The sequence below is a fragment of the Pimephales promelas genome, chromosome 2 (assembly GCF_988280905.1).
Source record: "Pimephales promelas chromosome 2, fPimPro1.hap1.1, whole genome shotgun sequence".
Lineage (NCBI taxonomy): Eukaryota > Metazoa > Chordata > Actinopteri > Cypriniformes > Leuciscidae > Pimephales > Pimephales promelas.
In genome coordinates, this window is record NC_142770.1 from 34,098,763 (window position 1) to 34,126,441 (window position 27,679).

Consider the following 27,679-nt stretch of genomic DNA (forward strand, 5'->3'; position numbering starts at 1 on the left):
GTAAATTAAAACCAGAATAAGAGGATTAATATGTATAAAGCGTTTGCTGTGTTTCTCCTGCACTGTGAGTTCATGTGTTTGATCTGTAAATGCTTGAACACATGAGCTGCTCCTCATTAAGCTGAAACTGCAGGACTGATAGTCACACTGAAAAACACACTCTGACATCATGACATACATTTAACACCCTTTACTTTAAACACACTCAATCTCAGCACAGGCAGGATATTTAATATTTATATTTAAACAATATGAATGTAAGCCAGAGGAGAACTGGCCCCCGACTAAGCCTGGGTTCTCCCAAGGTTTTTTCTCCATCCAATCTGATGGAGTTTGGTTCCTTGCCACTGTCGCCTTGCTTTTGGCTTGCTTTGAGCTTGCTCAGTTGGGATTATTTAGTGTTTAGCAATGTTGTTGATCTGTGTTGTGTTACTTTCATGTTATCAGTGTGAAGCTGCTTTGATACAATCTGTATTGTGAAAAGCGCTATATAAATAAATGTGACTTGACTTGACTTGATTAACAGTAGAGGTCGACCGATATTGGATTTTACCGATAACGATAGCTAGGTTGGGCTGTACTTGCCGATAACCGATTAATCAACCGACAGTTTTTAAAATTGATACTGGATAAAAACAAACATAACACTCCAAGTAAAACAGTGCTGAACTTTATTATAAAAATACAAAAAACTGTATGAACCATGAAAACATGTCAATAAAAGGCATTCTTTCAAACAAACAAAAAATAATACTATAAATAACAAATTAAACATTCCAAATGTAACTGTTTAACTGTTCTTTTTCAAGCCAACCTAATGAATAAAAAAGACGTTTCAAATAATAACAAAATTTGCCATCTGAAAATAATTTAAACATTAAAAAATGTCAAATGTGTGTTTCTTTAGCTATAACATGTTGCAAGTCCAATTTGTTAACAATGATTTATTAGCTAGTTTACATGAACTATGTGCATTATGCAATATAAATGTTTACAGCATTAATATTTGAGCAATACAATTTTACCTTGATCATTCATGTTAGTTCATAGAGTTTTGCCTATGGTTAACAAATAAAAACCTTAATTTAAAAATGTAGTATGTTAATTAACAAACAATGAACAGCAGTTAACCTTAGTTAATGTTAATTAAAGGAGAACTCCGGCGAACAATGAACCTTTGGTCTAATAAAACATCGGTACCTAGTCAATCGTTCTCTGAGATTTGTTTTCATGATAATCGAATGTAAAGATTTTTATCTCTAAAAACTGTTTAGCGTATATGCTAGTAATGGGGGCATTGACTAAGTAAAAAGAAATCGCTAGTTTATACCACTAACAAGGCTCAAAATAGCCCCACACTAACGCAGTAACATAATAAGGCTCCATACATACAAAACGAAGCGTTGAGAACTTTGTAAGTGTACAGACCGTTTAATAAGAAGATACTTTATGAAGACAGTCCTAACACACACACACACGTTCTTTAAAATGTTTACAAATGCACTAAGCACACACACACCGTTGGGTTTCCATGATTTATGGAGATTTTCCATAGAAATAATGATTTTATACTGTACAAACTGTACATTCAATCCCCTAATCCTAATTGATGTAATTTAACAACTTGAACCAATGAGTATGTTATTTATAGTTTAAGTGTTGTGTTTATCTCTGGATATAGGCTTAATGTGTGTCATTGTTCTCTACAGGTTGTGGGAGTGTGGAGTCACAGATGAAGGTTGTGTTGCTCTGGCTTCAGCTCTGAGATCAAACCCCTCACACCTGAGAGAACTGAATCTGTCTGATAATAAACTAGGAGACTCAGGAGTGAAGCAGCTTTCTGATCTACTGGCGAATCATCACTGTAAACTGGAGACACTGGGGTAAGATCATCTCTACCATAAAGACTCTGAGTGAATAAGGATTAATATGTAGATAGTGTATAGAATATATGTTTGGCGTAAGCCCCATCCGGTGGTTCAGCGACAGATTCCTGCTTGAACCGTCAGATCCTGCCGGCGGTAGAAGACAGCGGTGAAGAGTCTCCCTGAAAAGGAACATTTACATCTCACTATATTATTATCCCACAAAACACAGTAAAACCAACAGTTAAATAAACCGGACGAACTACAAACCAGACAACAGATGCAGGATACAGTGAAGAGGGTTTTTAAAGCACAAATGTTTGGTGTAAATCAACTTGCCTTGTAATGCTTGAGCAAACAGACCCTTGCAAAAGCGTGAGCATGTCCTCAAAATGTGTGTGCAGCTGAAAAGAGGGAAGTGGTGTGTGTTTCACCTGAACCAGGACTGACACCAGATCAGATTTATCACTACATGATTATCATGGCCAAAATAACACACAATATCAATATTTCACCATAACTATAGAAATCTTAAATAATAATAATAATGCTATCAGTCAAATTCATCTTTACTTTGTTTATTTTGTGTTATTTTGAGAAAGAAGAATCACTCTGTAAGGCCTACAAAATTGATCCAAAGACGGCGTTCGACTGGAGGCGAAGGTTTCACGCGTGTTCCGTCTTTCCCATGGCAAAGTGATTTTTAATTAAATGAATAACATTAATCTTATTCTTATGTATTAACTCGTTTTCATCTGACTCCATAAAATGAAAAAGGTTTAATAATGATATCTGTACATCATTAAATGTACATTAATGTTTGACTATTCCTTATAACGTTAATGAAAATAAAGCCAAAGTCTGTTAGAATAATCAAATATAACAATTTATTATGTCAGGTAAATGAATCATTATGTAGCACACGTGTCAAATAATTGCACTTATTACTAGTATTAACTATAGGCCAGTAGGTTCGACTACGGAGGTGTAATAAAGACAACACTGTTTAACTAATAAAGTAAATCTTTATATTTAAATAAATGATTGGGGTTATTGTTGATATTCAAAAGAAAGAAAAATCAAATTGTTAAATTATTGTCTTGGTTCAATGTAAACCCAGTTATAAGGATTCACTTCAATTCACAATAAGTGAACACTTGCAGTTGACCCTTTTGTTCTTTCACTCAGTTGAATACTACATAAAATTCAACCCCATAAACCAGGGCTGTAGTACTCGAGTCCGGTCTTGGACTCAAGTCCGGAGTCGAGACCATTTTTCTATTGTCTCGGACTTATCTCGGACTCGCTGGTATTCGGACTCTGGTCTTGCCAAATATGGCTTTTGGTCTCGACCGAGTCCAACATTTTTGTATGTGTTAATTTATAGACCCCTTCACGGTTGACGTCACAGAAAAAAATGCGGTGCGCAGTGCGCATGTCGGGGTCAGAAAAGTTAATTCCATCGTGCTGTAACCATAGTTTAAACCAGCTACCGGAGAATTTCTCGTCAACATGCCTACTTGTTGCGTCGATAAATACTAACTTGTGATAAATACTAACGATAAATACTAATATGCCTACTATGATTTTTGTTTTATGTCTTTTTACATCGGCTTTGTACACTGTGCATGCTTTTTCTAACCGTGTGTTGTGTCTTAATGAGTTTTTTTATTTTTTATTTTTTATTTTTTTTACATCACGCACTGACGCGATTTCCACACATCTCAGCGATAATTGGTGAAATGACAGACAGTTTAGTTTAGCAATAATGACCCTGGAGGAAAGGTGACGGATGCTGGGTAAGTGATTAGTAGCCTAGTCGTGACAGTTTTCTAGGGAAATATAACCATCAAGTCAATCAGTCTACAGTGCATCCGTCTCCAATATGATAAATAATTAACGTTACCCTGCAATTTGCAGTATGGATAGCCTTGCTTCCCGCTTGTTGATCACGACCCAGGCTTTGTATAGAGGTCTTTTTCCCCTGGCGCTGGCTCGGTAAAACCTCCGCTTTTAACACACAAAAGTCATCGCTTATATCGCTATATAAAACCGTCTGAACATGCCCACAAACTACGTAATTATACGCGTCGATCGGAGTGCAATCTCAAGCGCGTGTCATGTTTCTATGGCAACCAAAGCAGAGCTTCCGCCAAACCGCGCTTTACATTTTCTCCAATGTTTATAATAATATAAATGAACCGTCTTGTCTAATCTTAAAGTTTTGGTGGTCAGATTCAGACTCAATGAAGAGCAGAGAGCACAGATATGATCAAGCTGAACAAGCAACAAACGTTATTCAAAAGGGCAAACAGTTAAAGGTATTATGAGTTAACTCGAGTCAGAATGTACATGTGCAAGGTTGCATTTGTCATCCATCACTGTGACATCAAGTGGACTTTTAAAGCTGAAATAATGAGTGGATTAAGCTTGGAATAACGAGAGAAATAACGGATAGAACTTTCTTGTCGGTGGATTAATGCATCAGTCAGCCAGTAACGAGACGACGGCTACTAAAATTAGGTAAGACAAAAAGTTTTATTTTTCGCAACTCTTGTGAAATAATATGTGACAATCGGGTCCAGTCGGGTTTGTGTCTTCCTGCCGGGTTCGGGTCCAGTTTTCAAATAATAGACGGGTCCAGGTCGGGTCCGGGCAGTACGTTTATGTCATTTCTCGGGTCTGCACGGGTCCGGGTCCAACTTTTGAAATGAACGACGGGTCCGGGTCGGTTCGGTGTAGCACATTACGGGTCTCTTTCGGGTCGGGCATGAGTTTTTGGACCCGTGAAGACCTCAAAGACAGTGCATAACTTGACACAATATCATGCTGGTCTATTAGCCGCGCCATTTTTCTGACCCCATGCTGCGCGCGCACCCAACAGAGGATTCCAATGTGTACAAACATTGAAGGGGTCTATTACTAGCCTATCTGGGTAACGTTAACGTAGAAAATGAAATTAACCGACCAAGTGCTCACTACAACGGAGCGCTTCTCATGCTGTTACTATAGTTACTGGGTGTTGCGCACAATTCTAATGATTCCTGCAGGTCTCACCGTCTCCCATTTATAATGTGGAATAGTCCCACAATCGTAATCCGAACATATTATAAAATCAAATCATTCTTTTAATAACTATCTGCCAGACGCAATTTCACAAACAGCGCGAGCGTTCAACCGTGCCGCGTCTTCTCTTCTCTCGTGTTGTGGAAGCCGCATCAAGCGCTGCTGCAATACTACACACTCACGTTCAGGAGTCGGGACATGACGGAATATTCACTTGCATTTGGGCCAGTAGTGCATCGTGAATATAGCTTACCATTTGCACGTCTTTTTAAGTCTTAGTGCTACCTGTTTAACATTCAAGCAATTTTATCAGTTCTCATGCGCTCCCTGGGATAACAATGAAGAACAGCTGGCCAGTAACAAAAGTTATTTTTCACGGATTAGCTATATTGCTTTAACACTCAAAACTGAGTCAATTTCGGTCTTCGTGTGTATAATGGTCTAAACAGTCGGTTTTGTCTTTAATAAGCAGAAGAGAGAATCCATGCGCTAGCTCTTAAAGTGACAGTAATCATATGTGTCGGTCATTAATTTTGTCGTCAAAACAACAAAAGAGAGGTTTTAGTTAAAGGAATCAGGATTAATAGCCTATGTATTTAATTTATTCAGGACTAAAATACTATCTAGTGTTATTTTCCATTTGATTACTTTATTCAGTTTCTGTCTATGAATACTATTAGAACTATTCAAAAACGTTTCTCTTTATTTGTCTTTATTTGTATCTTTATTGTATTTATTTGTGTAACTTTTTTCAATTTAATTGAACAATTTAAATCAAGCCTTGTGTTGTTTAAATTCTTAACAACATTACCCCATTGTAAAAAAAAATGCAATGAGCACAAATATTTAGGCAAGAAAAATTTAACAATTTTGTTTGGCAAAAACGAAATTCAGGCCCTGAAGACTTTTTTCCCACCTGTCCTGGACTCGGTCTTGACTTGGACTCGAACCTCTTTGGACTCGGTCTTGACTTGGACTCCACTAGTCCTGGTCTTTGACTTGTCTTGGACTCGACACAGGTGGTCTTGACTACAGCCCTACCATAAACATTGATAAATGTTCACAATTGGGGAGAAAATGTACAACTCACTAAATCACATTTAAAAACAAATAAAAGAATGAACAAAATGCAAAAACAACAGTTCAGAAGAAAATAATTCAAATGAATCAGTTCAAAAGACTCGTTTGACCTGTTCGGTTCAAAAAGGTTGAGTTGTAAAAGTTCACTTCAAATTGGTTTAGTCGAATTTGATTCAAAAGATCCGATTCATTGATTCAGTTCAGAAAGTCCAAAGGTCTTTTGAATCGCGGAAAAGTGATTCAACAGTTCCAGAGATCTTTTTCACAGGAAAACAAAATACTCTTGAGCAGTCTTTCCAAAATAAAGCTCAGTCCCATTTAGGAAAAAGCTAGCAGGCAATCAGAACTTTCCTACCGAATTCAACGGGTGTTGGATTAACTCAAATCTTACATCAATCGACTTCATCTCGGCTGGGAAGACTCGCCATCTTAGATCATAACGCTGAAATGAACGCAGTTCCAACGTAGAATAAAGACATGACCTGCATGTGCAACAGGCAGCATTTAGTTCAAAACACGCATTCAATTCACGGCTTTTAGTTTAAAGGGGTCATGAACTGGCTTTTAAAATTTTATTATATTGTTGTCTGAGGTCAACTTAAGACGTTCGCTTGGTTTTTACATTCAAAAACATCAAAATGAATAAGTAATAGGCTATTTTGTACCCAAGTTGTGAGCCTTCCTGAAAAACGGTCAGTTTTTATGGGCGTGTCGCACTGAAGACATGGAAATAAACGCCCACTGCTGCGAGTGGATAACAGTTTTGCATATTGTAATGAGTTTAACTCACCCGTCGGTGTAAGTGGGGGAACACGTCCTATGTTGTCAAATGACAACCGGATTCGCCCATACATGTTCAACCCATAGACAGTAAAAGAAATGGACAGAGCCATCTCATTGGAACTCCATTGAGACGATTGAAGCCCGTTTTTGGCGTTTTTTTAGCACTTCCATCCCTGACGCGCAGACTCAAACAGAGCTTGACGACGTAGATGTGACGAGAGCAAACCGTCTGTCTTCTAGTGCAGTGGCATGGGAAATCTGAATCATTCCCTTCCGAAACATGCAGAGGCGGAGAGTGTGAGTAGGAGCTGTCCATGAGCGAGGAGCAGGAGACACTTTTGCTAGGTATTCTGATTAATTATTTTGTCATTTTGTCTCCACGTTTCCCCGATTGCGCGCGAGCTTCTCCTCCTGTGCCACAGAGAGTTGCGTGGGTATGACGCAATCGTTAGCCTACTTTCACTAAAACTGCTTCTACGGGGTCATAACATAAGCTACAAGGTAATGGAGCTATTTATACATTGTCGTGTTTCTTTAGAAATAAATAAAGGACAAATGGGGTCTTCAAACGCCTCAGATGTAGAGTTATTCGCTGTCAAAGTGACCCCAATATTAATGGGAGTCAATGGGAATGCTAACGCAAGTGAAGTTCTGCTACAAGATGTCAGCTCCCGCGAGGCTTCAACTTCCGGTCGATGGATTACCCCCTTGGTTTAACCAAGAGTCCGTGTGTTGCACAATTCCTGTCAGATCCAGTATTGAATTTCTCTTTTATTGAACATGTTAAAAAAACAAACAAACACAACAGCAAAAACTGAATAAAAGTAAAAAATAAATAGTTAATCATCAACGTCAAGAAAAAAAAAGATCATCTACAGATGGTCCAAACAACAATCATGTTCAAAGGGGGTAGGAAGAAGTTAGAATAACTTTTCTTGTCCTATCCCCACTTCAATAATATTTTAACTACTTAAACTAACTTATCTAAGGTTTACTTTACCTAAGGTTGAAAAAAAGAAAATCACTATTCCAGCTCATATCCATCAAGGATTCTTCTTTTAAACATATATTTCAGTTGCAAAAGTTTTTTTTACATAATTTTAAATCATTGTTGCTACTGTTCCACAGTATAACACCCTGGGTTGGTATACAGTGCAACTTAGTGTTTGTGCGAATCTGCGGTCTACTAAACATTGATATTCCTCTAAAATTATATGTGTTTTCTCGTAATTGGAAAAGCTCTTGGATATTTCTAGGTAATTGGTTGTTGTGAGCTCTAAAAACAATTTGAATAATTTTATAATCAATCAAATCTTTGAACTTTAATATTTTGAGTTTAATGAACAATGGGTTTGTTGGTTCTCGGTATGCAGTTTTATGTATGATTCGAATAGCCCTTTTTTGTAAGATGAAGATTGGGTGTGTATTTGTTTTGTAAGTATTCCCCCATACTTCCACACAATAAGTCATGTACGGGAGTATGAAGGAGCAGTACAACATATTTAGAGAAGCCTTATTCAATAAGTCTTTAGCCTTATTTAATATTGCCAATGACTTGGATATTTTGGTTTTAATATAGTTTATGAGAGGTTTCCAGCTTAATTTGTTATCAATAACTACCCCGAGGAATTATAGACGGCACAGCACATTCTTTACTCTTAATCGGTCTGCAAATCCAGTCTTTGATGACAAAACAATCCTCAGTGAAATGAAGCGAACAGACGACGATGTTTTACCCTCATCAGCTGGAACGTCATTAAAAATAAAGTTTATCCATGAAGTCCTATTGGAATCCAGAGGAAGCTTATGCAGCGACTGTCTACTTCCACAACCAGGCACTGCACACTATATTCTGTATTGCTCGTTAGATCGATCCGGTTTGTCATCACGAGGTTGGCATGTATGTTAGGCTACTTAGCTATGCGTGTAATGCGCGAATCGGTGGGCGGGGCTAAACCGGCCGTGTTGAAGTAGGTGTTGATCTTCTTCAGCGGGGGTGGGGTTTTGAACCCTTCAACGTCATAGTTTCACACTTTTAAAAACGTTTAACGAGACGTTTTCAGAGGCTGGTGTAAATAAAAGCTTTTATTGGACTAACAAGGATGTTTTCAGTTCTGAAACTTACAGGATATTCTTATAATATGATGACCTCTTAGATGTCAAAAGCTCAAGGAAAATTTGATTTCTCAGTTCATCACCCCTTTAACACACAAAAAAACAGTAACACTTGTTATCCTGTTCAGCATTTAACAGCAGCATTTCCATCGTAATTCGACATGAGACATTATTACCAGTCACTCTGCGACCTTTAAAATAGTAAATGGTAAATGGACTGCATTTATATAGGGCTTTCATAGACCTAATGGCCACCAAAGCGCTTTACATATTGCCTCACATTCACCCATTCACACACTCATTCATACACCGACGGCGGTGTCAGCCATGCAAGGCGCCATCCAGCTCGTCGGGAGCAGCTGGGGTTAGGTGTCTTGCTCATGGACACCTCGACACTTGGTCAGGTGGAACCGGGGACTAGAATCAGCCCAAGTTGCAAATCTCTTCTTGGCTGGATATTAGTCACTCATCCCAACAGAATAATCAAATCTGGTGTTCTCTCGGATTGTTTTATTGACCATTCTATCATATATTGCATTTGGAACATTTCAATTCCCCGTCTTTCTCCAAAATGTATTCTGATCCGTGACATGAAATTATTTAACAGTGATTTATTTATTAATGATGTGAGAAAGATAAATTGGAATAGATTTAGCCTAATTCCTGACGTGGAAGCTGCCTGGAATTTCTTTTATACTGAATTTGTGCAAGTCATTGATAAGCATGCCCCATGGACAGCTATTAAGGTCAAAGGTCATCACCTACCTTGGGTAAATGGGGAACTTATCAGTCTGTTTTAGCAGAGGGACAGGGCGTGAAACAAACATAAAAAAACAAAACTTCTTAATGATTGGGAGGAATAGAAACGGCTACGAAACCTGTGCACAACCCAAACAAGAAATGCTAAAGCCAATTACTACAGAAACAGTTTGTCACATGACTTCAATAATCCTAAACAATTTTGGAAAAAAATGAATACCTTAATTGACAAGTCGAACAGTACCTGCAGTAACATGATAATTAATAATACAACTGTTAATGATCCAGCTGTTATCTCAAATGCATTTAGTTTGCATTTTGCCCAAACACCTCAGGTACAGTCATCGTTCTTTCACCCAGAGCCGACCGTTAATCCTCAGCCCAGCGACAGCTCTTTCACATTCCGACAGGTTAGCTCAGCTGATGTCCAGCTGGCCATTAGCAAGCTATCCTCTAGTAGTGGACCGGGCCCTGACGGCATTGAGGGTAAGTTTATCAAAATTTCTTCACATGTCCTATCCTCTCCATTGGCTGAGCTCTTTAATCTGTCATTTCTAACCCATGAAGTGCCTCTGGCATGGAAGTGTACCAAAGTCATTCCATTGCATAAAGGAGGGGACACCCAAAACATGAACAATTATAGACCTCTCAATAATTAATAGTATTGTGAAGATTTTTGAGAAAAATGTCTTCGATCAATTAACTACCTTTCTGATAATAATGTACTATCTCAATGCCAGTCAGGTTTCAGGAAACACTACTCTACTACCACTGCTCTTTTGAAATTTACAAATGATATTTTCTCTAGGAAACAGTAGAGAAAAAAATCTCTGATGACCGAGGCACTCCTTTATTTAAAATGTCTTTATTGTACAAGTGACATGTCCTAAACGGACAAATTTAAAAAGCCCACGCGTAGCGGCATGAAGCCTTCATCAGGGCATGGTGAAGCAGGTAGAAAACTGTTCATAATATCTAAGACACACAAGTAGGAGCACACACACAGGTGCTGGCAATTAGTGTTAGAGATCCACAGACAATTGCCAAGACACACCCCCCACATAGTTTCCAGCACTAAAATACAAATCACAATAAATATAACATGCATTTATTCTCATATATTCATTGCCAGGTCAGGTCTCTCACAAAGTTCTCAAGAACAAATCTGTTGATCACAATATCAAATGAAAAACATACAAGCAACAAAACAAAGAACATGTATACACTCATGTGTACATTGAGAGAACACATCTCCCACATAATTTATAACATTAAAGGTTTTAGTCACATAAAAGTTAAAACACAAGCAACAGGTATATGCATATACTTTCATGCACCACACATGAAAAACAAGCAGTCACAAAAAAGGAACAGTATTACAAAGTCACAAAAAAGGTCTATAATCTATCTCCTCATTTAGACCTGGATAGTCCATTGCTTTAAGATTCCATATCCAAAAGGTTTCACGTTGCAATAACTGTTTTAAAATGTCACCTCCGCGTGTTGATTTCTTAATAATTTCAATGCCCTGAATTTTTAAGGATGATGGGTCACTATGATGTACTGCTTTATAGTGTTTGGCCATAGGGTAATCCTCGTTGTTAACTCGTATTGCGTATTTGTGTTCATAAAAACGCTCTTTTAATTTTCTTTTAGTTCTGCCCACATAGAAACACCCACATGGGGATTGTAGGCGGTAGACCACATATTCAGAGTTACAATTAATGAAACCATTTGTTTTGAATTCTTTCTGCGTTCTCAAATCACAAAAAAATCTTACTCTGAATTACACCTTCACAATGACTGCAAGACCCACACCTATAGGTTCCCCACAAACCTTTTTGTAACCATGTTTTTTGTTTAGGACCTGGAAGGTAGCTTCTTACAAGTTTGTCCCTTATGGATGGTGCGTTCTTGAACACAGTCATAGGCGTCTCTGGAAAAACGTTTTTCAGAATAGGATCACTTTGAATTAACCCCCAATTGGACGTAATTATTTGTTTCATTTCAAAAGCACTACTACTATATTGGGTAACAAAGACAGGTCTAGAGTTGTTTTTAGCCATGTCTTTTAGGGATGAGCGAGTACAGCATTATCTGTATCTGTATCTGTATCTGTTAACCATATGAATTATCTGTATCTGTATCTGTACTCGGACTGGGCGGGGCCTAAACCCGGAAGTGGGCCGGGTAGTCTTGAAATGGGCGGGGCTTTAACCGGTATGTTATTTTAAGCATGCAATTGATATGGGTTGATCTGAAATTGCTATATTTATTGCTGATAAGAAATAAAACTATTTACATGACAGCATCAGCATTGAGCTTCAGATCAAGTTTTGCAACAATGAATACAACACATGTGGCTGCAATTATGAAGTAAAATGTAATGAACAAGAGTTTTCATCTCAACTACGGCTGGGTGATATGGACCAAAAGTCATATCCCGATATATATTTAGGCTGAATTTCGATATACAAAATATATCCCAATATTTTTTCTGCAAAGTGAGAGCAAATGTTCAGTCAAAGCCAAATATGACATGTCACAAGTAGTTTTATTGAAACTTGAACATTTGCTAAATCAAATGAATAAATAATAAACAGGTTTCTTCACCTTAGGGCTGCATGATTAGCTATGACAAAAATCTTAATTGCAGATTATTCCCTTGGAATTGTAATTGTGATTTATTAATTGGTTTATTTATTTTGTTAATACAACGTTGGTATGAGCCATTACAGTCATTTAAAAAAATATAAAAAATAACACAAAGAAAAATATGGGTATTAAGGGGTTAATATAGAAACGACAGTTACCATAGTGAATAGTGAATACACAATACTAACAAGAACTGTTTATGAAACATGGAAACTGCTCCTGGTGAATAGAATGAAAATCATAACTGCATTGCTTTTATTTCGTGTAATTTACAACGTAACGGTGTTGCATGCTCGTATAGTTTCTTTTGCACTTTATATACAGTGAGGCGGTCCAGCGCGCGCCGCCGCATTTGCGCGTGCAATTGAGTGTGCGCTACGACTAACGTTACAGTATAACGGCTGACAGGACAGAAAGTCCGTTTTGCTGAGGTGAAAGACTTTATTTCATAACATAACATGCTTTAATCAAGCACGCAAAGTGGAAAAGGAGTGGCTGGGGCGCGGGGAGCAGTGCAGAGAGCTCTGGATCAGCACTCAGCAGCTTGCTTGGAGCAAGGATCACAGCGCAAACCTGAACTAAGCCTATATCGATATGAAATATGGTCTAATTACATATCACATTTAAAAATATATATATTCTTTATATTGATATATCGCTCAGCCTTAATCTCAACATAACTTTTTTTTTTTTTTTTTTTTTTTATCCGAGCACAGATATTGACTCGTATTACTCGTATAATATTCGTACTTGACAAAAGTGCTTTATCCGTACCGGATACTCGTTTCAGCCGAGTATTCGGCTCAACTCTAATGTCTTTCCTCTTCTTCTTCTTTTTTAGTAGGTCACTTCTGTGTCTTAGATATTATGAACAGTTTTTTACCTGCTTCACCATGCCCTGATGAAGGCTTCATGCCGTTACGCGTGGGCTTTTTAAATTTGTCCGTTTAGGACATGTCACTTGTACAATAAAGACATTTTAAATGAAGGAGTGCCTCGTCAGAGATTTTTTTTCTCTACTGTTTCCTTGATGTCCTACCTTGGACCGAAGAGCACCTAGGTTGAACTTTTTTAAAAGGAATTGAGCACGCCACTCATCTTGAATCCAAACATCATTTGATATTTTCTCTAGTTTTGATAACAATATGAGTACTGATGTCATCTTCTTAGATTTTACAAACAGGGATGCAAACAGCGCGCTTTTCGGCGCCTCCCGCTTTTTTCACGTCAGTTTGGGTGACTTGTGTGAATCGTGCAGATCTGAAGAGATTTTTTTAAGGGGGTGGGGGGGGGGGTGTCTTATTATAATTTCACCAACATTTATTCTGGATTGTCTCCACCAAACAAATAAATAGGAAATAAGCAAATCAGAACACTGCGTGCCAAAACAGCAGTATGCGCGCAAGCATGAACCAGTAGTGTGTTCCACTAGCTCGTGGCCGTGCGCGAGGATGGCATCGACCGCGCTCACTGCAGAAACGCCCGCGAGTGGATGGCATTCTGTCCGTGTATAGGCCTACAGTTTTTTGCTCTTGTATCCTGTGCGCGAGTTTTGAGACTAAATAAACGCCATAGGGCCGTTCACATATTGTGTATTTTGCGCTCTCAAGTTCATTATTTCACAATTGAAGTGATTGTTTCCAGGCGCAGCGAGATGAAAACTTTTCAGAATGCCGCAAGCGCACCGGATTTCATGTTACAAGCAGCGCCGCAGCTCCCACCACGCGCATCACGCGCTGTGCGTAGGGCACCAAGTGCTGAGGGGGCACTAAAAATAGCCTAATGAAAAATCAATCGTCAAACTTCTTGTTATAATCAGATTCAGCGGCGCCGAGCAGAGATTACGACGTCAGAAACAGAGGAACGTGTGTGTAACACGACAACTGGACGCTTCAGTGTACGGTCAAGTGCGAGATAAGATGTAAGTAGCTAAACTTAACTTTATATAATAGAAAAAGTCAAGTCTTTATTTTTGCCAGAACGACCCACATCGCCTGGAATTCATTTTGGTGAAATTGCTCACACAAGACAATACAACATAACATAACATACAATAAAATATAACATAAAATCTAAACAGAGAGCAACTACTTAGATTGCTGCTAATAAATAGAAAAAAAATAGAATAAAACTAATCAGACAAAGTGCTAGTGCGTTTAGTGACCCTGAGAAGAAGTAGATTGTTTTTGTGAGTTGAGAGCCCTCACAGCTTGCGGGTAAGTGCTATTAAAAAAACGAGTGGTTCTCGATCTTATGCTTTCTAACATTCTGCCTGATGGTAAAGGGATGAAAAGGTAATTAGCAGGGTGTAATGGGAGCAGGGTGTATTTTCAGACCAGTATTGAGTAGTCGGGTGTTATAAATATCACAGATCTTAGGGAGGTCCAACCCAATAATTCTTGACGCAGTGCTAACTACCCTATTCAATGCAGACTTGTCCTCTGCCGAGCAGCTGCCCCACCATACAGTAATGGAGAAAGTGAGAATGCTCTCTATCACAGCTCTATAAAAGTGGAGCATACCAGCCTTGGACACTTTAAATTTTCTAAGTTGTCTCAAAAAGAAAAGTCGCTGCTGAGCCTTTTTAACAATCTGGCTGACTTTGAGGTTCCATTTGAGACTGGAGGATACAATGGTCCCCAGGAACCTGAAACTTTCCACCCTCTCCACAGTTTTGTCCTTGATGGCAAGGGGATGGAGCGACTTAATATTTTTGCTCCTAAAATCAACAACCATCTCCTTGGTTTTGGAGATGTTAAGGGACAAGTTGTTAATTGTGCACCACTCAACCAGCAAGGACACTTCTGTTCTGTAGGCCATTTCATCATCATTAGTAATGAGGCCTACTACAGTGGTGTCGTCTGCAAATTTAAAAATTTTCACTGAATCATGGTGAGAAAAACAGTCATTGGTATAAAATGAATATAAAAGGGGAGACAGAACACACCCCTGGGGGGCGCCAATGCTGGTAGTCATTGATTTTGACAAAAGGCCATTGACCCTAACCACTTGAGATCTATCAGTTAAAAAGTCAAGAATCCACTTACATATGGACTCCTTGACCCCCAATCCCAGAAGTTTGTCACACAATCTCATTGGAATAATATTATTAAAAGCAGAACTAAAATCAATAAACAAAACCCGTGCATATGTAGCTGGCCCCTCCAAATGTTGAAGAATATTATGAGTACAAAGAGAAACTGCATCTTCAACAGACCTGTTCTCCCTATTTGCAAATTGGTGAGGGTCAAGTGACGTTACTGAGAGGTGATTAGCTACTAGTCGCTCAAAAACTTTCATGATAACAGAGGTTAGGCCACTGGTCTGTAGTCATTCAAACAATTCACATTCGACTTCTTAGGCACAGGAATGATTACAGCTGATTTGAAGCATGCTGGAACTTTACATACTCTAAGGGACCAATTCAAAATGTCAGTGAAAACATATGACAACTCATCGGCACACAATTTAATAGTGGCAGCAGAGACCTGGTCAGGGCCTGATGCCTTCCTACAATTTTGTTTCCTTAACAATGATCTGACCTCTGTTTCTTCTATCAGAAAAGGTGGTTCAAGAAGGCCTGTATCATTGAGGAAATTAGAGCTGACTGCACATTCAGAATTACTTTCAAATCTACAGTAAAATTCATTTAGTTTATTAGGTAGTAAAGGGTCATAATCATAAAATGTGTGTTTGTTTTTATAATTAGTAATCTGTTGAAGGCTTTGCCAAACACCCCTGTTGTCATGGACACCAAGCTTAGCTTCAAGCTTGGCCCTATAGTCAGCTTTAGCTTTTCTAACAGCCCTTTCAAATGCATATTTAGCCAGAGAATACTGATAACTATCTCCGCTCTGGAAAGCACTTTTTTTCTCCAGATACAACATTCTAATATTCTTGCTAAACCATGGCTTGTTATTGCTATAAACAGTCACAGTTTTAGAGGGAAAACATAGATTTTCAGCAAAGTGAATATATGAAGTAACAGCATCACAGTATTCGTCCAGGGTAGTGAATTCATCCCTAAAGACAGACCAGTCAGTAGTATGAAGGCATTCTTTCAGTTCATTTTGTGCTTGTATAGACCATTATTTAATCACTTTTTTTGTCGGCTTAGTAGATTTCAGTCTCTGACGATATCGAGGGATGAGGAAGATAGTGTTATGGTCAGACCGACCCAAAGGGGGCCAAGTAATAGAATGATACGCATTCGCAATCACACAGTAGCATTTATCTCATGTCTTTTCACCCCTGGTAGCAGTATGAATCTGCTGCTTGAACTTGGGTAGTGATCTCTTTAAGTCCACGTGATTAAAATCGCCTAAAATCAAAACCACGGAGTCCGGGCTAGAATTCTCCACCTCTGTTATGAGAGCCGCCAGCTGCCTGCAAGCCTCTTTGGCTCCCGCTTTAGGTAGGATGTAAACAGCGGCGAAAATGACGGAGGAGAACTCCCGCGGGAGATAAAAGGGTCTGCATTTAACAATGAAACATTCCAGCTCAGGTGAACAATGTCGCGAGAGAACGACAGTGTTGGTGGACCAGCTTTGGTTTATATAAAAACAGACACCCCCACCTGACTTCTTCTGTGAATCCTGCCGCGATCGATCAGCTCGTAAAAGTGTGAAACTGGGCAGGAGAAGACCCTCATCCGGCGTGCTGCCATCCAGCCACGTCTCGGTCAGGCATATAACAGAACAGTCAGCAGCGTCCCGCTTAGATCGAATTAGGGTAGCCAGCTCATCCTGCTTGTTAGTCAGGGAGCGGACATTCGACAGGATCATGCTGGGAAGCTGGGAAGCGGAGAGCGGTGAACCCTCTTAGTCGAACCAAAACTCCCGCTCGTTTGCCTCTCTTCCTTGGAGATCGCTTGTGTTTGTAAACTTTAGATTGACTGTCAATAATTCCGGCAGCATTTCTCCAATAATCGGAGGCCGGGAAGTTTTGCAAAGTGTCCCGAATACATAATAGTTCATGTCTGTCATATGTAATCAGACTGACAGAATTGTTAACAAAACAGAGCAAAACGAGACAAACATAAACACAGAGCCACACCACGTCGCCATAGATCGGCGCCATCTTCTAATAGGTTCTTAATAGTTTCATCATCTTCTAGACAGTTTTTTAGGTCATAAATGTTAAACAAATGATACAAAAAATAATTAGGCAAACTAATATAGTTTTGTCTAATTTCACCATTTTGAACTGAAAATAGGCCTATGTAACATGTAGCCTAGTGTAATAGTTTAGGCTACTGTCATTGTGAGGGGACAAGAAACATGAACAAAGCCGTTTTCATCATGTTAGGCACAGGATTAATAATGAATGTGTACATATTGAGAATAAAATATAAATTGTAGCCTTTAGTAAATTAAAAAAAGCCAACTTTAGGAGGGGAAGAGACAGGACAAGATAAAAACAAAGAGAAAAAGAGTGTGATGCTGATGAGGAGAGAAAAATGATCAGCTCACTGACATGGTTTTAAAGCTGAAGCTGTTGTCATCGATTTTTTTTTTTTTTTTTGCCTTCACAATATCTTAAAATGCATGTAGTTTAGAGAAATCCAAAATTTTCTCGGGGAAACCCCGAACCCCCCAAACTGCCCTGCCTCAAATTCAGGACCATAGTGATTATAAAACCATGTATTTACAAATAAATCATGTAGCAGAGCTACAGAAAGCGTTTTTCGGTAGTGAATATCTTTTAAAACGTCTTTGTCGTTGTGGAGAGCGCAGTGCATGGATGGTTGGCAACAACAGACACCACGGAAAATTGGACCAGATTTTACTAATAATAAAAGATAAGCTTTTAGACTCACTCACTATTTTTATAAAAAATGATTTAAATGCTGAAATATAGGAGGTTTATCTTTTTATAATGCCTTTTGTTTCTGTGAAAAATTATTTAAAGGCTGAAATATGTGAGGTTTGTTTTTTATAAAACCCTTTTTTTTGGTGAAAAATGGTTTAAAGGCTGAAACATATTTACTATGTGCCTAGGGGGTGGGCCGGGGATGGCAGGGGGTGGTGGCAATGTAAGTATCTGGATATTTTCCATGGGCGAGGGTTTCGATTACCTCTCTCTTTTTTGGCCATACATGTGTTTGCATCCCTGTACAAAAGCGTTTGATTTAGTTGATCATTATCTGCTCCTGGATAAATTATACTCAATTGGCCTTTTCCTCCTCTGTGGTTCAATTCATATCTACATCACCGTCGCCAGTGTGTGTCCTTCAGGGGTAGTCAGTCGAATTTTACAGGTGTAGATAAAGACATACCCCAGGGTTCTTCACTTCATCTTTAACAGTTATATATTTTCTAAAATAACATGGATGGCCAATATAATTCAAGAAATTAAATAGATGTGGCAGTGAACACCAAAAAAAACCCTCCTTACCTTTCCACAAGGAAATAGAACTGAATTAAAAACAGCTCCACCCATGTGAAGAAAGCCTAACTCACACAGTGAAACACTCATAGAACACAGCTCCCCCCTAAGGCTGGGAGGAACATTTTACATCATTCCTACATATATGCTAACACTACTGCCCCTTGTCTACACTCTCTCGATGTGGTATACAACAGCCTGTGCCGATTCGTCCTTCGCTGCCCCTATAGGACACATCACTGTGTGATGTATGACCAGCTGGCCTGGCTTGCACCCTCATCCAGAAGACAATATCATTGGTTTCAACTTATATTTAAATGCATTTACTTTAAATTACCAAATTATTTATCCCAATATTTAGTGCCTTTTAGTTCACAATATAATCTTCGTCACAACGAACAGATCTTCTTTACTGTCCCTAGAGTTATGGGAATTATGCTTTCTGTAATGAAGCCCCTCGTGACTGGAACAGCCTTCCTGCATCTATCCGCTCGCTTACGTCTTTTCCTCTGTTCCGAACTGCTTTGTTAACACATCTTCAGAATACTTGTCTATGTTTCTAGTATTTCGGATTTAGCATTAATTTGTGTCATGTTATCCATGGGTGTATGAATGTGTTTATATGTAGAAATATACATATCTAGTGATGTCAACTTTGTCAGTTTTATTTGGGATTATTGTGTGTCTCACTTAACACCACTCTCAAAATGCTTGACTTTTAGAACATCATCATGCTGGTTTTAAGGTCAAGGTTAACCATCAAGGTTTTATTGTTTAGTGGTATTCATACCACAGTTTGGGAACCACTGTGATTTATGAAGTTTTATTAACTAAGTTCGGGAGGAGCACGTTCAGATAATTGACACGAGTGGATAGCAATCAGCAATCAGCAGCCAATGATAAGAGGGTACAAATAGACTCAGCAGTCTTACCTCGATCCATTGGCAGTTTGCAGCATTCGGCCATGTCCGAATCTAGCTCTTCCCGTTTCGATAAAGAATCTTTCTTCCTTCAGAATTAGAAATCTTTGCCACAACACGGTAACGTCATTTTCTCGTGGGCGTCAGGCCAAACAAACGGGTGAAACATCCGCAATCTACTTCCGCGTATTTCTTTAAACTGGACCATTCAATAATTACTGCCATATAGAAATGGACAAAACAATGCTGCCCTCTTAACGCAAAGGGACGGACCTTCCTACAGCATCAGGCTGCCGCAACAGGTCGTAAGTTAAGCCACGCTGCAGATTCAGTCCTGGCTGATCCACACTCTCAAACATCTGCCGGGTCAACTTTGTGAGCGCTTAGCTCAAAACTTTCGTGTCCCTGATTGAACTTCGCATCGCTTCAATTGTTGTATGACGAGCAAGTTATGCTATCTGGGTAATAATTGCGATCGGAGGATCACACGTTTTAATGGTTTCTGTACAAATTATTTGCTTTCCTTAATCTCGATGCTTGCTTATGCCGTAAACTCACATGTAAACAGTAGAACTGAATCGAATCCAAAAAACAATCGATTCGTCGATTGCGAGGCGTTAGGAATTGAGAGTCGATTCCAAAGTTTGGAATCGATTCCATTAAAGGGAATCGAATCCTCTTTTAAGATTTTAACTCAAACCGCGGCTCGTAACCGATATATTTGTCAATACAATCACGTCACCTATAAATAAATAAAGTTCAGACTAATTCAAACCCACAGCTTCACAATTTGGTTTACTGATTATAAAAAATCGTCTGGGAACGCGACCCTAAATCACAAATAAATAAATAAAATGAGAAAATAAGGGGGCTTTTACACATGGTTTGCTGCGGTCTGACCACGTTTATTCCCGACACCCCCCACAGCGTGGGTCTGTTTTCGCACAAAACTTGTTTCTATCACACAAAACTTGTTCTATCGGATCTGGTGCGTTTGCGTGCATCTTACGTCATCGCAAACGTGCACGCGCATGATAGAAAGCAGAACGTGGGTAATATCATGTTTTGTTTTTATTTATTCATTTTCATTAATTTGCTGCTATCACGCGCAGTTGAGTGAACAGTACGGGTCTTTTGTTCGTGTGTCTCATAAGGTGGACTTCTGCTACTTGCAAACGGACTCTTAAGGAGACAGTGGATTTCCAAACGTGTCGCTCTGATTCCATGCACAATGCTCGAATACGCTCACTCTCGCTCGTATCCAAGGTAATTCCTCAACAATATCATCCATTACTTATTTTAACTGAATACATCACATAAGCTAAAAACGCATGCGCAGGATACTTACTTCCTGAACAAGTGCGCACCCGAGTCCTTGCTGCTTTCACATACACGCAAACCGCGGCACGGTTCGGAAGCAAGACCATCTCCTCCAGGTAGTCTTGGGTTCGGTACCCCAGTGCGCACCCGTTTCCCATAACGGCGTTCACATTAGCGATTTTAATGCGAACCGTGCCCCGTTACGGACTTAACTGCCAGGGTGAAAGCTCCCAAAGCCATTTTCAAACGTTAATAAGATGCGCATAATCCTGCAAAGATTGAATCTCCCTTCTTTTTCACGTCTTTGATTACGCTCAAGAAGATGATCTACTTCCCCCTTCGCTCGGCTTCACAACACAGCTCAATTTGCACAGGTACGTTTCTCCACTGCCCCAGCAGTGATGTCGCCTCTGCTTCCACAGGTGCTCTCTTTCTCTGGCAAATTTTTCTGCACTGCCACAGCAGTGATGTCTCCTCTGCTCCCATAGGAGCTATGTTTCTCTGGCTAATTTTCTCCACTGCCACAGCAGTGAGGTCTACGCCGCTCCAGCTAGAACTCTGTTTTCTGTAGCTAATTTTCTACACTGTCCCAGCAGTGACGTCTACTCTGCTCCCACAGGAGCTCTATTTCTCTGGCTAATTTTCTACACTGTCCCGGCAGTGACGTCTACTCTGCTCCCACAAGAGCTCTGTTTCTCTGGCTAATTTTCTACAATGCCACAGCAGTGATGTCTCCTCTGCTCCCACTGGAGCTCTGTTTTCTCTGGTTAATTTTCTACACTGCCACAGCAGTGATGTCTCCTCTGCTCCCACAGGATCTCTGTTTCTCTGGTTAATTTTCTCCCCGCCACAGCAGTGACATCTCCTCGGCTCCCACAGGAGCTCTATTTCTCTGGCTAATTTTTCTCCACCGCCACAGCAGTGATGTCCCCTCGGCTCCCACAGGAGCTCTCTTTCTCTGGCTAATATTCTCCTCTGCCACAGCAGTGTCGTCTACTCTGCTCTCACAGAAGCTCTGTTTCCCTGGCTAATTGTCTTCACTACCACAGCAGCGACATCTCCTCCGCTCCTACAGGAGCTCTGTTTCTCTGACTAATTTTCTACACTACCACAGCAGTGTCGTCTCCTCCGCTCCCACAGGAGCCCTGTTTCTCTGGCTAATTTTCTACTCTGCCCCAGCAGTGACGCCTCCTCGGCTTCCACAGGAGCTCTCTTTCTCTGACTAATTTTCTACACTGCCACAGCAGTGATGTCTCCTCTGCTCCCACTGGAGCTCCGTTTTCTCTGGCTAATTTTCTACACTGCTACAGCAGGTATGTCACTTCTGCTCCCGCAGGATCTCTGTTTCTCTGGCTATTTTTTACACTGCTATAACAGTGATGTTTTCTCTCCAGTACATCACTATTCAGAATTATAACTCCTGCTAAAACCCCTAATTGATTATTTTCTCTGTCCAGCGAGCATTGGTCTCCAAGCGGACGTTGCATGCATCAAAGTTATCCTCCAAGCAGTATCTCCCAGGACCCTTCAATCCTATGTTACTGCTTGGAGATAATGTAAAGAAAGAAAACGATAAAAATGTCTCTTATAACTGGCCTTTCCCTGATCTTTCTCTTTTCAATCAAATATTTTATCTCCTACCTTAATATCATTGAGAGCCTTCAAATCGGGTCCATTAAAGGTTATCTGAACGGCATCCAGTTTTTTCTATAAACTGATGTACGGCACTCTTTCCGTGGAGATAAACAATTCACAAACCCTGATTAAAAGGATTCTAAGATCCTAGCCCACCCGCTCCGACGCTGAACAACCCATAACACTGGACATTCTCATCAAAGGTATTCAGGCTTTCCGCACCGGCTACCAGCCCCTAAGTTCCACTCACACACTCGATGCCATGTTTAAACTAGTTTTTTGTTTTCTTAGACACTCAGAAACCGCCATCATTTCGTGAGAGGAGTGAGTGCTTTCCCAGTGGAGCACTTAAATTTTTTCTTCTTCATCCAGCAAGCAGTTGGTCTCTCCGTGGATGCAGTGTGAGGAAAATCTCCTGGGCAAGCACTCATTTTTCTCTTTTCAGGTTTCCTTTTTCCGTCCAGCGAACATTGGTCTCACAGCGGATGGAGTAAGAGCTTTCCCAGTAGAGCACTTGCATTTTCTCTTTCATCCAGCGAGCAGTTGGTCTCACAGCGGACAGAGTACGAGAAAATCTCCAGGACAAGCACTCATTTTTCTCTTCTTCTTTCCGTTCCAGTGACCATTGGTCTCATAGCGGATAGAGTGAGTGCTTTCACAGTAGAGCTCTTATATTTTCTCTTTCATCCAGCAAGCAGTTGGTCTCACAGCGGACGGAGTACGAGAAAAATCTCCTTGACAAGCACTCATTTTCTCTTTCCAGTCTTCCTCTTTCCGTCCAGCAAGGATTGGTCTCACAGCGGATGGAGTGAGAGCTTTCCCAGTAGAGCACTTGCATTTTCTCTTTCATCCAGCGAGCAGTTGGTCTCACAGCGGACAGAGTACGAGAAAATCTCCAGGACAAGCACTAATTTTTCTCTTCTTCTTTACGTTCCAGTGAGCATTGGTCTCTCAGCGGATGGAGTGAGTGCTTTCACAGTAGAGCTCTTATATTTTCTCTTTCATCCAGCGAGCAGTTGGTCTCACAGCGGACGGAGTACGAGAAAATCTCCTTGACAAGCACTCATTTTTCTCTTTCCAGTCTTCCTCTTTCCGTCCAGCGAGGATTGGTCTCACAGCGGATGGAGTGAGAGCTTTCCCAGTAGAGCTCTTACATTTTCTCTTTCATCCAGCGAGCAGTTGGTCTCACAGCGGACGGAGTACGAGAAAATCTCCTTGACAAGCACTCATTTTTCTCTTTCCAGTCTTCCTCTTTCCGTCCAGTGAGGATTGGTCTCACAGCGGATGGAGTGAGAGCTTCCCCAGTAGAGCTCTTATATTTTCTCTTTCATCCAGCAAGCAGTTGGTCTCACAGTGGACGGAGTACGAGAAAATCTCCTGTACAAGCTCTCATTTTTCTCTTTCCAGTCTTCCTCTTTCCGTCCAGCGAGCATTGGTCTCATAACGGAGAGCTTTCCCAGTAGAGCACTTATATTTTCTATTTCATCCAGTGAGCAGTTGATCTCACAGCGGATGCAGTGTGAGAATCTCCTGGGCAAGCACTAATTTTTTCCACTTTTCAGTTTTCTTCTTTCCATCCAGCGAAGATGTCTCAAAGCGGATGGAGCAAGAAAGTTTCCCGGTAGTGCACTCACCTTTACTCTTTCATTTCAGCGAGCATTTGGTTTCACAGCGGGGGCAGCGTGAAAACCTCCTGGACAAGAATACTACAACCACACCTCGTTCGCAGTCCACAAGGGCCGTGAATCCAGGCAGTGAGCCACCATCACGGGCCTCCCTGAACAAGCATCCAGGCCCCTTCTCGAGATGCCAGCCCGCCAATCTTGGCACTCTTTGGGGGGGCTTTAGTCCGGCGGCTGTCCTCTGCTCTTTAGCCTTTTGGGGGGAGTACTCTGGGTTCGGGCAGAATTCCGAGCTCTGAGCCCTCCCTCCGGACAGCACGCCAAATACGCATTGAATGTTACTCACTCAAAATTATATGTAAGTGTGAACTCGTGAAATGAAGTTTTATTAACTAAGTTCGGGAGGAGCACGTTCAGATAATTGACACGAGTGGATAGCAATCAGCAGCCAATGATAAGAGGGTACAAATAGACTCAGCAGTCTTACCTCGATCCATTGGCAGTTTGCAGCATCCCTCCTCCACCCCTTCTCCACACTCCTACTTCTCCACACTCCTCTTTCTAAAATATCACTTACATACGGGGGGAGTACTCTGGGTTCGGGCAGAATTCCGAGCTCTGAGCCCTCCCTCCGGACAGCACGCCAAATACGCATTGAATCTTACTCACTCAAAATTATATGTAAGTGTGAACTCGTGAAACTTTATTCTATCTGGGTAGAGGGGGATAGTGAGAGCTTGTGTGTGTGTGTGTGTGTGCATTGAGGTTTTTCTTGTATCCTGTATACTGTATTTACTCTGTTGTTTTACTTTTCTTTACTTTTCTAAATATTACTGAGGACCCCCATGAAAACAAGATGTTTCATCTCATGTGGCTGATCCTCTAATACATGTTTATAAATAAATAAATATAGGCTTAATGTGTGTCATTGTTCTCTACAGGTTGAGGGAGTGTGGAGTCACAGATGAAGGTTGTGTTGCTCTGGCTTCAGCTCTGAGATCAAACCCCTCACAGCTGAGAGATCTGAATCTGTCTGAGAATAAACTAGGAGACTCAGGAGTGAAGCAGCTTTCTGATCTACTGGCGAATCCTCACTGTAAACTGGAGTCACTGGGGTAAGATCATCTCTACCATAAAGACTCTGAGTGAATAAGGATTAATATGTAGATAATGTATAGGATATATGTTTGGCGTAAGCCCCATCCGGTGGTTCAGCGACAGATTCCTGCTTGAACCGTCAGATCCTGCCGGCGGTAGAAGACAGCGGTGAGGAGTCTCCCTGAAGAGGAACATTTACATCGCACTATATTATTATCCCACAAAACACAGTAAAAGCAACAGTTAAATAAACCGGACGAACTACAAACCAGACAACAGATGCAGGATACAGTGAAGAGGGTTTTTAAAGCTTTCTGATCTACTGGCGAATCCTCACTGTAAACTGGAGACACTGGGGTAAGATCATCTCTACCATAAAGACTCTGAGTGAATAAGGATTAACCCTCTATGCGCCACGGTCGAGTTTACTCGACAAGATGCGTCACTGAATAAAACAGCCGATTTTCTCCAATTGGGTGTCAAATTTCGTTCGACCTCCCCTCCACTGGATGGCAGACATGTCATACTTCATCCCCGAATCAAAAAAACATAATTTTTCTATACAAAATGTTCGAGTTACAGTGCATTGAATCAGTGCGATCAACAATGGAGCTAGAATGAGAGTGAGCCATTTCATCAGAGTGTCTCAGCAATCGTGGTGACAGTATTGTGGTGGAGTCTGTCTATTATCACTGGGTATGTTAGACGAGGTCGAAGTGTTCATAGTACAGATAGGGGGCAACGTGAAGGCAGGGTGAGGAGTCGCAATAGTGTGCATACTACATACCGCGCTCGTATCATCTCACTCATGATCTGTGCCTTGCCGTCGCAAGTGATCTTTTGAACTAAACAGGTTTTGTCTACTTGTGTTTGTGTGTCATATGAGTAATATACTGTGTATATATATATATGTGTGCTGTGCCTCATACATGGAATTAGAGTGCCTACTGTATGTAGTAAATGGAAAATCTCTACAGCAAAAGGCCAACCACTACATGCATACAGTTTGTTTTACCATTTATTAGTAATGATTTACACATCAGTTTGTTTACTACTTACTATATACCTGAGCATTCAGTATTGTGCAATATAGCATACAGAAGGTGATGGACATTTTGGGGGGAAAGAAGTGCTGCATTTTATCATTTAAACATGTGACTTTTCATGAAAATGCTCTAATCCAAGATTGCTGCCACCATATGATGTCATAATATGCAAATTAGAGGGAAAATGTCATCCCTACATAAACTTTTGGTCATCCTTAATATTTCTCTAATTTACATAATCTTTTTTTCACTTTTAAGATAAAGCTTTTTGAAATTAAGATGTCAAAATCAAACGTTTTAGGAAAAAACCTCTGGCGCCTGAAGGGTTAATATGTAGATAGTGTATAGATGCAGGAGGTGGAGATTTATAGCCTTTTCTCACAGCATTGGATATAATTACACTAATTAATTTGATGGTGGATCCAGAAAGGTTCAAAAGACAATCACCAGAGACACCTGGAGACTCACCGCTGTAACATGCAGAAGACTCTGACTGAGAGTTTGGGGAAAGAGACTGCAACGGCCCATGCCAACACAAGGATAATATCAGAAGGACATTACATGTAGTCACGCAATGCAGACGTTCAACATTAACAATTTAAGAACAAAGGATAATTTGCACGGTTTGACATGATATGATAAACGATCGTTAGATTTAATCAGCGCGATTTACTGCAATGTTTTTTCCCTTAGTTGGTCTCTTTCACTCTCTCTCTCTCACACACACACACACACACACGAGTACGAGTAGTGAGTTGTTGTCATAAAGCCCAAAAGCTGTGGGGCTAAAAATAGAAAAAGAGAGATGGAAAACGAGCTGACGTGTCAAGAGATGCGACAGCAGATAAATAAGATAATAAATATTGAACATTTCTAATATAATGTATGATTTAGGCTATTCACATAACACGACCAAGAGAGCTGTTTTGATGAATATTATCGTATCATTATCGAATTTCGGATATTATAGTATATTCAGTGTTTTGAACGAATCGTTTTGAACGAATGACTCTCTTATTAAGACGGTCACTTGCCGCCCCCTACTGGCGGTTTAGTTTCATGTTTGAAAGTATCATTTAATTCTTTTCTTGTATATTTAAACATTTATTTAAAACATTAATCTCATAACATTAGTCTATTTATTGCAGTTGCAATTTTGCAGTGTTTAGACTATATAATATAATTTGATTGGTAACAGCCCCATTTATTATTTTAACTGAATTTATTGATCAAATGTAAGAATTTGACATGAAAGATGATGCATACATTTAATAAGGTAAAATTAAAGCAGTGCCTTTCTAAAGGTAAATAACGCCCTGGGGTAAATA

The 27,679-nt window shown here is 40.1% G+C and overlaps 1 protein-coding gene and 1 long non-coding RNA gene across 7 annotated transcripts in view; one reads left to right on the plus strand and one right to left on the minus strand.

Annotated features, from left to right (window-relative positions):
* LOC120464435 (protein NLRC3) overlaps window positions 1–27,679 on the plus strand; it is a 263,102-nt gene that overhangs the window by 25,273 nt on the left and 210,150 nt on the right. For 3 of the 5 annotated variants that reach the window (XM_089122176.1, XM_089122179.1, XM_089122182.1), the window contains exons 7-8: window positions 1,710–1,883; window positions 25,149–25,322. In XM_089122176.1, coding sequence (XP_088978302.1) covers window positions 1,710–1,883; window positions 25,149–25,322 — 348 coding nt within the window. Of the gene's footprint in view, window positions 1–1,709; window positions 1,884–10,003; window positions 10,242–25,148; window positions 25,323–25,448; window positions 26,645–27,679 lie in introns of those variants that run through there. The other 2 variants (XM_089122186.1, XM_089122184.1) reach the window with 2 other exon arrangements.
* LOC148997241 (uncharacterized) overlaps window positions 1,879–27,679 on the minus strand; it is a 50,384-nt gene continuing 24,583 nt past the window's right edge. Inside the window, exons 1-3 of one of the 2 annotated variants that reach the window (XR_016147120.1) lie at window positions 6,403–6,550; window positions 5,848–5,968; window positions 1,879–2,047 (exon numbers count right to left, since the gene is read on the minus strand). This is a non-coding gene — a long non-coding RNA (uncharacterized LOC148997241). Of the gene's footprint in view, window positions 2,048–5,847; window positions 5,969–6,402; window positions 25,487–27,679 lie in introns of those variants that run through there. The other variant, XR_016147119.1, reaches the window with a different exon arrangement.